The sequence below is a fragment of the Musa acuminata genome, chromosome BXJ3-4, assembly GCF_036884655.1.
Source record: "Musa acuminata AAA Group cultivar baxijiao chromosome BXJ3-4, Cavendish_Baxijiao_AAA, whole genome shotgun sequence".
In the NCBI taxonomy this organism is placed as follows: domain Eukaryota; kingdom Viridiplantae; phylum Streptophyta; class Magnoliopsida; order Zingiberales; family Musaceae; genus Musa; species Musa acuminata.
Window position 1 is genome coordinate 46,618,784 of NC_088352.1, and position 9,101 is coordinate 46,627,884.

The window sequence follows — 9,101 nt, forward strand, 5'->3', positions numbered from 1 at the left end:
CATGAACATTATGCAAATGTGAATTCCACTTCAGGTTCATTCAAGTCTGGTGTTGGCAGTGCAATCCAAATTCTATTTGAATATAATTATTATTTGTCAGTTTATGGTAAACTCCTGAGCTAAAATTTTATTTTTATTGTTTATCTTTTACAAAAAAATATATTTTTTATTTTGTGAGTAATTTTGTTACACTTAATATGTAAGTAATGAAATGGGTATTTTTCTTATAAGAAAAGGTTTATCCTTAGATGATGATAAAACTAGAAAAGAAATATTTTCTAATTTTTTTATTATATTTAAATGACAAAATTTTGAATTATTAGTAATTTATTAGTTTCTATGAATAAACTGATAAAATTTCATTGTTTTTGTTATTTATATAATTAAAATAAATAAAAAAAATATTTGGAATAAACTGATGTAGTATATTATTAATTAAAATTTAATCTTCAAGTAGCCTAAAATAACATAATGCAGTCAGACTTGTGATTTTGCTTTGGTTCATCCCCTTAGAAAAGGCGCTTCACAGGATTAATAGATGACGTGGCAAAATATTACTCGACAAAAGCTGCTGTATCGTATTCTGCGACAAACAGCTTCAGAACCATACGTGATTACTAAAATGGAGGGAGAGAGCGCGGGAAATACCCTCTCACGTGACAACGTCGAATTCATGTCATTCGCATTTTCCCGCCATCCACTTTCCCTCTCCCTCCTAAAAATGGCAAAAAAGGGAACAAAAACAAGCAGAGCATTCATAATCCGGAAGCCCTCCTCTCTCTCTCTCTCTCTCTCGATCGTGAAACCCTAACGTTTGATCTCAGATCGGAGAAGATCGAAAGGCCTAACGCAGGATCTGGGTCAGCATGGCCCAGATCGAGCAAGCGTGGCACCTCCTCATTGCCCTCGTCCGGCTCGGCCGCCCCACTCCCGCCGCCGACCTGGCGGCCAGATGCGACCTCACGCTATCTCCTTCCCCCGATACTGTCGAATTACTCTGTCGGATCCCCGGATCCCCGCTGCTTCTCACGGATGGTGGCTTCGTCACTATCTCCGACTCTGCCGTGGCCACTTTCCTGGGATTCCTGTCTAGCGCCGTCGCTCCATTTGTGCCGAGGATCGCGATGGAGGGTTCGGCACAGATGAGGACATGCGGCAATGTTTCGGTTACGTATGCGAGGAAGAGGAAGGTGCGTCCTTTGGATGATGATCTGGTCGCTGATGTGCCGATAGCGAAGAGGAGGCTTCTATTGCCTTGTGGAGGAGGTGCTGTATTTATCAGTAGCCGTTTCCGTTGTAGGGTGGATAATAATTTTGTTGTTTTGACAGAAATTGGTTCTATGTTACAGATGTAGAAGAATTGGGAGGATTGAATAAGGAGGTTTCGGATCAGCTTTCGATTGTGAAAAATGCTGAAACTGCTGCTACAAAGGTAATTGCTGGGTTTTTTCTTTTCTTATTTTTCTTTATAGCCATTCGTCAGTTACTTGGTATATTAGATCACCATTTGTTTCCATGGTGATGCACTAGGAGAAAGTCTAACAAAGTTAATCATGGTGATCCATAAATAACATGTATAAATTGTTTATTGTAGCATGATAAACAGGCATAAAGCTTTTGTTGTAGCATTTATACTTTGTGTATCAATAATATACTGATATGTGAGCGCACTGACTTAGCTTTTAGAATCATCGCCTAAGCTCTGAATTGTTTGCATTTGGCTGAGAAATTGGTGCATCATAAATATAATAACTTCTGTCCTCTTATTGCTGACATTTCATTTTTTGTTAATAAATATCTACAACCTATCAAGACTTGGGTACAATTTGGCTATATAGATAAAGATAAATTTGATGAGACTTCTAGTGTGTCCTCTCACACAGCTACCTTGAGAATAAAAAACCTTAATTGTGCAGGTACAAAGAAACAAAATATATCAGGCCATGGGGATTCTTTTCGCTACTATGAAAGCATAAGGGGGTCTTCAAATCTCAAGAACATAGGTCAAAAAGCTAGATATTGTGACTCCAAATGCTGATTTTGTCTTTATTTTTTTAGTGGTTTAGAGTTAACACTTTTTTCATAAATAATTATAGTATCTATCCTTTGCTATTATCTTGGTTCAACAAATTTGACTCCTGTAATATCTTGTGGAAGACTGCCTTCATTCTGACAAGCATGCTTAAAGAAAATTAATTCAACTGTAAGTTCGTTTTCAGAACTTTGATTTTTAATCTGTTTAAGCTTAAGGACATGACATGGCTTGTTATACATCTGTTCATCGTTCCCTTGCTCTTTTTTTGTTTTCAGGCTTCGCAGTTTGATCTTATGGTTTCTAATATTCTGAACAATGATGTTCTATCAGTTGGCTTGTCTGCACCTACGTATCCCTTGAGCATCTTAATCAAAAGAAACCCTTTACCTCTGTCTCTCAGTAACCCTAATGAGGTCCAGTCATCTTTTGCAATTCAAGCAATACGCAAAAAGTTATGCAATATAACACGAGCAACAGGAGTGCATGAAGTTTTGTCAGATTTCCTGAGCTTCAAACATGACTATGGTATTGAGACTAGTGCCAACATTCCTAAAGAATTTGCACCTGATGATAGTAAGATTGGTGAACCAGTTATAGCAGTGGCCTTTCAAGATTATATGGAGCAGAAGCCAACTCATTTGGAGAATGAGACGGAGACTTCGACAGAAAGAGGCCCCCAAATGACTGTCCCATTGACTTGTAGGATCAAGAAGGATATAAGTGAGACAAATGACTTTGGAGCCACAAAGTATGATGATGAAACCCTTCTTGGTCATGCATTAATGCCAATAGATGGTGGAGAAGCCACTGCTGCATTGTGTTCTCAATCAAAAGAAACTTCAGTTGAAATCAACCCTTTGAAGAAAAGTCTAGAGGAATTTGTCCCTGCAGGTAAATACTCTTCAATTACAGTATCTTCATCTAATCAAGTATTCTATTGCATTGCACCAGATATTGGAGTCTGATATCTTCCTATATCACAGAATGGACAAATGAAAAGTTGGAACCTTCTGCACAATGTTTATCAGCAAATCTAAGATCTGTCAATAAGAAGCAAAGCAAATCCTTCGTGAAACCAAATACGATGGATATACCAAATATGGTTGCAGGGTTGAATAATTATACCCCATCAATAGATCACCAAAGACATGGTTGCTCCTTGAAAAAACGTCAAGAAAAAAGGGATCCTAAAATTATGGTTAAGAAGCAAACTATGCAGAGCATCTGCAAGAAAGATACTCTTATCAAAGTTCACAAGGACACATTTCCTGGGGCATCTAAAGTAAGGGTTAATATTCTTTTTTTTAACTGTTATAGGTGGATTGAATCAAGTTCTATCAGTATGATGTTGGCTTTGAAGTTTGATTTTTCCAACTTTATTATAAATGGACTGCAGTGCGACTTCGATCCAAAGTTACTGCCAAACTTTGAATCTTTCATCATAGAGGAAGAGGAAGGTTCAGGTAAAGGATGAAAAATAAACTCATATTATACATTACCTATATTATGCCCTTTAAAATGTCTAGTTCTCACATCTTGTTTCGACTTTGACATGCAGGTGGGTACGGTATTGTGTACAGGGCTCGAAGGAAGACAGACGGAAAAATATTTGCAATAAAATGTATGATAAAACTTTAACAATCTTTTTATAAGATTTTCTTTTGTTTGTTAAGTTATTTAGTGAATTTGATGATTAATCTAATTATTAAAACTTGATTAATCAGAATTCAGAGATTTATTAAATGTTTCTTGGATTTGCAACCCCTTGACTTTTTATTCAATTGGATATCATTGCTTATGCCTTTTAAATCCATTTAATTTTGTCATGATCTTGTGAGACAATCCTATAAACATTCTTACTCTAAAAAATCATTATATCGTACTGATCGATCAGTGGTATCAATCTATGGGCGAATTGGTATGCATCAATCAGTATTAGTTTACCATAGGTTAGTATGGCGTTATATACTTGTTTTCTAAAGAAAATAGAGTGTCTATGAGGCATAATTAAATGCATAAGGCTGTGATTAACCCTAAATACCTTCAATTTGGGTCTAAATGTAAGATAGTAGATTTAGTTGGGAATAACACAAGATAATGATTTTAATCATGTTTAATCTTTGTAAATATGCATTAATATGTCTTTAATTATATGAAATGATAAATAAAACATGGAAAGAAGCTAATACCTTTAAATTGGAAAGTAATTCCACTTGATCCTGAGTTCTAGTTCCTCTTTTATCCAAATCAATAGCTTGATTACCACTAATCGTTGATTAAAAATTTTAATCACAAGGGAGAGTGTGAGAAAGAGTTGGTTTCTAATTGGAGAGTAATTCTTGTCGTTCTAGAGTGTACAGCCAATCTTGACTTAAGATGACTTGAGCAATTCTACTTGGCATATTTATTTTCTTCCCCTTGCAAATTTGGTTTCTAATTTCTACTGCTCATAGTATCACATTCTCTAATGTAAATGAATTTTCCTAACTTGGTTCTAAGAAGGTAAAATAAAGTCTCATGAAACAATCAATCTTGAGCTCATTAGACAATTGTCCAGTGAAACAACACAGTTCTAGGAAGTGCAAAGTAAGGTTTCTAGGACAGTTTCCCAAGTTGGAGTTCTGGTCTTGTATATATTTTGAACCAATGTTTTTTTCCTTTTTGATTGTGATGTTATGTTTAAATGGGTAGATCTTATCAGGATACCCATTTATGCAAAAGGTTCTTTTAGTAGAATTACACTGGCGTACCAAGTCTCTAGCAACTTGAGTCAAATATGTGAAAATCACCCAGGCATGTCATAAGCTCTTGTAATTATAAACAGTTCCTTATTTTTGGAATTTAATATACTGAGGATCTTATTCAGTTGACCTACAAATGCTTGAATTTTAAATTAAATTTTGTCAATGATAAATATTACATGTTGTCAATTCTTGACATTAGTGTGATGAATAGTTAATGGTCATCCCACATTAATTAAGCTTTCGGCAATCAGCATTTATTGAATCCCTTTATCTCTGATGGGCTGGTTTTGCTGATTATGAATCTTGGGTATTGAGAGTAAGCTTTTCCAAATATTATATTGGTAGTTCATGTTTGAGATAATGATCATTTGCCTGAACAGGTCCTCATGCCAATGCTCATTCACATCACATCAACAATGAAATGAAGATGCTGGAACAATTTGGGTAAGAATAAACAAGTCCTTTTTCTATTACTTCTGCTTCTGTACTTCCCTATCTCAGATTCTTTTCATTGTGATCCACTCTCTCTTCAGAGGCAGGAACTTTGTAATAAAGTTCGAAGGCTCTTTCAAAAGTGGCAATTCAGAATGCTTTGTTCTAGAACATGTGAAGCATGATAGGCCAGAGGTGATTATAGATTGTTTATAAATTTTGTATGCAACTTTTGTGGTACACATCAACTATTTTGTCTATTGTAGGTCTTGAAAAAGGAGATAAATGTATTTGAACTTCAATGGTACGGTTATTGCATGTTCAAAGCCCTTGCCAGCTTGCACAAGCAGGTAGCAAACATACACTGTTTGAATTGTTTGGGGTTGGATATTACATTTCCATTCGTTTTTACATTTATTTTTTCCAGGGTATTGTGCATCGGGATGTTAAACCTGGAAATTTTCTCTTCTCTCGCAAGCTCAACAAAGGATACCTTATAGATTTCAACTTGGCCAATGTTAGTGGTATCTATGTTATTCCTACTTCTAGCCAGTAGGGATGGCAACAAGGATGAGATGAGATGGGATATTCCTACTTCTAGTACTCTTTTGTTATGATATGCTTAATGATAAAAATGTAACTAAATAGTTTTTCATTCCATTGTTGATGCAGGATCTGCACCAAAAGTTTCTCAAAAACAGTAAGTATCCTCGAATATTTGTAATATATGTCCTTTCGAAGATGCATCATTATGATTATATTATAACACAATTCAAGAAGCATTTAATCATAGGGCTATTACTAGCCTAGTCAAGTAAAGCTTTTGTTCCAAGTTATGAGATACAAATACTAGGATAAACTTGTTCTATAGTAGTGCCATGGCATTTTTTGAGCATGAGTTCATATTTTCCTATATTAAAATTGTGACAACTCTCAGCATGTGGTCATTTTGTCTTTTCTTTTCTTTTTTCTGATCAATAAAGAAAGTACAAATATGGATCTCCCATGCTCTAACTTTGTGCTGTAGCCTGATGTATATCAAGTCTAAAAAACTGTGAATAATGATCTAATGAGGAACAGATTACACAATTGAGCCATCCCTAGTTCAAGAACATACAAATCCAGATGCAAAGCTCAGCCATATGCAATGGCTCAGTCATAACAACGAACAATTGATTATCAGTAATGAAAATAAATAGTTATGCTCACTAGAAATTCTAGCACTCATGTCTCACTTCGCATGTAAGTAATAAAAATCATCTCCTAGTACCCACCTTCCCATGCATTACATTTCTTTACATTACTTGGTTGAGTTTGCAAAACAATCAGAAATCTAATGAAATCCCAACATAGGACCAGAAATATTTTTCACAGTATGCCTCAAGCCCCTAAGATTAATATCAGTATTAGGACTGATTGGGGACAATACAATCAGAATAAACATGATTGCCTGACCATATTGGTGGTACCTGAATCAATCCAGAAAACAATGTAAGAATATAAATCATACAGTAGCAATGCATAAGAAATTAACAAAAAAAAGGAGAAAAATAGAAATATTATATGCTTCTTAAAAGCATATAAAATGGATATATAAAAGAAATAAACATAATACAAACATTAGTAAAAAGAGGAAAGTTTATTGAAAATATTGTTTAATAATTAGATAATTGTTTAGAATTAACCAAAATCTGGAGAAATTGATCAGAACTGAATTGGTGTTAGACTGACTATACCAATGCATGCATGTTATAAAGTTTGGCTGCTATCCCTAAACTGTACTCGAGGAGATCTCCCCATGTTAGGCAAAGATAACTGACGATTGCCAAAAAGAAAAACACCATCTCTGTGAAGTCAATCCTCACGATGCATTCCATTTACATGCAACATTAAGTGAAGAAATGCCATGAACAAGGTTAGGTTCTTATTCTGTTTTGAACTCTTAGTCAATTTTCTTTTGAACTCAGCCTGATCAAAGTAATTTGGCTTGACAAAGTTGGAAAATATCTCGAGACCTGGCAATTAATCTGTCATAGTAGAACTTCTAAGAATTGTGTCATAACTGGCAGCTATTAGTAAAAGGACTATAATTTAGTTTCCACTGCTATCTGATTGCTGATTTAATTATTATGTAAAACATACTATAGCTGTTTTGTTGACCCTTGTTTTTCTGCCGATTAATTAGGAAAACATGAGGCTGATTCCATTGTAAGACCAAACCCAGTTCCTATACCAGACATGAAGTCGACTTCACGTAAACAAGCCAAGGAAGCAATGAAAGAAGGAATTTTGGACAATAGATTCAAGGAGGCGACCAATGACTCGAAGAAACATCTTACCAAAAGCTTGAAGAGGTCCGAGAGAAGTGCAATGGATGTCTTACCTAAACATGACAACAGAAATAGGTGCGGAAGCCAAGCCGCCGATGTTTCTGGCGTGACATCAGCAAAAGATCCAACAAGTGCGAGGACTGATAAGTTGAAGCAACCAATTCCTTGCAAAGGGAGGAAGGAGCTGATAAATTTCTTGCACGAGGCAATGCAAACTCCCAGTCCGAAGGGAGAAGCTGTTCCTACTTCTCAGAGGAAAAGGGTAGCTGCTCCTTTGGGTAAAATGGAGAGAAAGCCGGTAATACCTACTCCTATGCCATTGCATTATGGTGGGATTCCTGTTGCTGGTTCGGGCACATGCAGTAACAAAAGTATGTCACTTCAACATGAACTCATAATGTTTCTTCAAATTACAACAAGTAATCCTTTTGCCTCTGCCTGGTGTTGCTAGGGAACGGGAAGCAGAAGAGAGAGGGTCCTTGCGTTGGAACCAAGGGCTTTCGAGCTCCAGAGGTTAGGGCTGGTTTTGCATTCTCATAAAACTTGTACATCATTTGTGCTCGCTCTTCTGATGAATTAACACAACTCTCGAAGCAGGTTTTGTTCAAATCTCTTCATCAAGGCTACAAAGTAGATGTCTGGTCTGCTGGCGTTACGTTACTCTACTTGATGATAGGAAGGTCACCTTTCGGCGGTGATCCAGAACAGTGAGTTCAACTGAGAACTATGCGGTGGTGTTCGTGTCAGTTTTTTCGGCCATTGCTAACATGCTTGCCCTGTCATGACAAGGAATATAAAGGAAATTGCAAAGTTGAGGGGTAGTGAAGATCTGTGGGAAGTGGCCAAACTCCACAATTGCGAGGCTTCGTTTCCTCAGGTATCGCTACCTAAAATTTCTCTGCAAGACAAAAAAACCTGAAACGAAGCCTTAAATTGACAATTGGTCTATGCTGCAGGAATTGCTCGATTTCCGATCGCTGCGATCCACAGAGCTGAGAGAATGGTGTGTTCTTAACACCAAGAGGCCAGAGTTGTTGGAGGTGATTCCACGATCGCTGTTTGATCTCGTGGACAAGTGCTTGACGGTGAATCCAAGGTGCAGGATCACCGCCGAGGAAGCTCTGATGCATGACTTCTTTGCCGCGTGCCATGAGAGCCTAAGACAGCAGAGGAAGCTGAGGAGGGAGGCCGCCTTGGAGTCTGGAACTCCCTTTGCGGGTGCTGTGTAAACCTCCTTGCCGGATCAGCCAATTCCACTGGATCGGCGATGGTCGTGGCCTATTCATTTTCTTCAGATGCTGACCCAAATGATGATTGAACTCATGCCTCATGTACATTTCGGTAGAGAGCGCCCAATGTGCATGGTATCCGTGGGGTTTTAAGTTGGAAGAAGACTCGCCGGATTACTATGGTGTTGTGTGCTTCTATCAATGTCATATATTATTAATTTATACAAACAAACAATCAGAGCATATTGAGTATTATAATTCAAGGAATAAAGAGTGAATAGTCTTAATTGAGCTCGTTAGTGTGATTATTGTTGGTATTTTGCAATGGATC

The 9,101-nt window shown here is 36.9% G+C and overlaps 1 protein-coding gene across 3 annotated transcripts; it reads left to right on the plus strand.

The window, feature by feature from the left end:
* The first annotated feature begins 745 nt into the window (after positions 1-745).
* LOC103982455 (uncharacterized) lies at positions 746-9,067 on the plus strand. 3 transcript variants are annotated; one of them, XR_671496.3, is made up of 16 exons: positions 746-1,266; positions 1,350-1,432; positions 2,311-2,926; positions 3,019-3,317; positions 3,432-3,498; positions 3,594-3,656; positions 5,160-5,223; positions 5,313-5,406; positions 5,478-5,561; positions 5,639-5,728; positions 5,884-5,911; positions 7,397-7,912; positions 7,993-8,054; positions 8,139-8,248; positions 8,341-8,418; positions 8,498-8,634. XR_671496.3 is itself a non-coding variant. In XM_009399384.3 (16 exons), the coding sequence occupies exons 1-16, from the start codon at positions 867-869 to the stop codon at positions 8,768-8,770; spliced, it is 2,937 nt and encodes a 978-aa protein (XP_009397659.2). In that variant the 5' UTR covers positions 746-866; the 3' UTR covers positions 8,771-9,067. The 3 variants fall into 3 exon arrangements, 2 of the variants coding, with proteins under 2 accessions (XP_009397659.2, XP_018680038.2); XM_009399384.3 differs by having other exon boundaries at positions 8,331-8,418; positions 8,498-9,067; XM_018824493.2 differs by lacking the exons at positions 746-1,266; positions 1,350-1,432 and adding an exon at positions 2,032-2,203 and having other exon boundaries at positions 8,331-8,418; positions 8,498-9,067.
* The last annotated feature ends 34 nt before the right edge of the window (positions 9,068-9,101 follow it).

Excerpts from the sequence above, each read along its gene's own strand:
- LOC103982455 (XM_009399384.3), top strand. The coding sequence starts at position 867 with ATGGCCCAGATCGAGCAAGCGTGGCACCTCCTCATTGCCCTCGTCCGG. Across the intron at positions 5,407-5,477 it reads TGAAGCATGATAGGCCAGAG|GTCTTGAAAAAGGAGATAAA; the intron begins GTGATTATAGAT and ends TGTCTATTGTAG. Across the intron at positions 5,912-7,396 it reads CCAAAAGTTTCTCAAAAACA|GAAAACATGAGGCTGATTCC; the intron begins GTAAGTATCCTC and ends CCGATTAATTAG.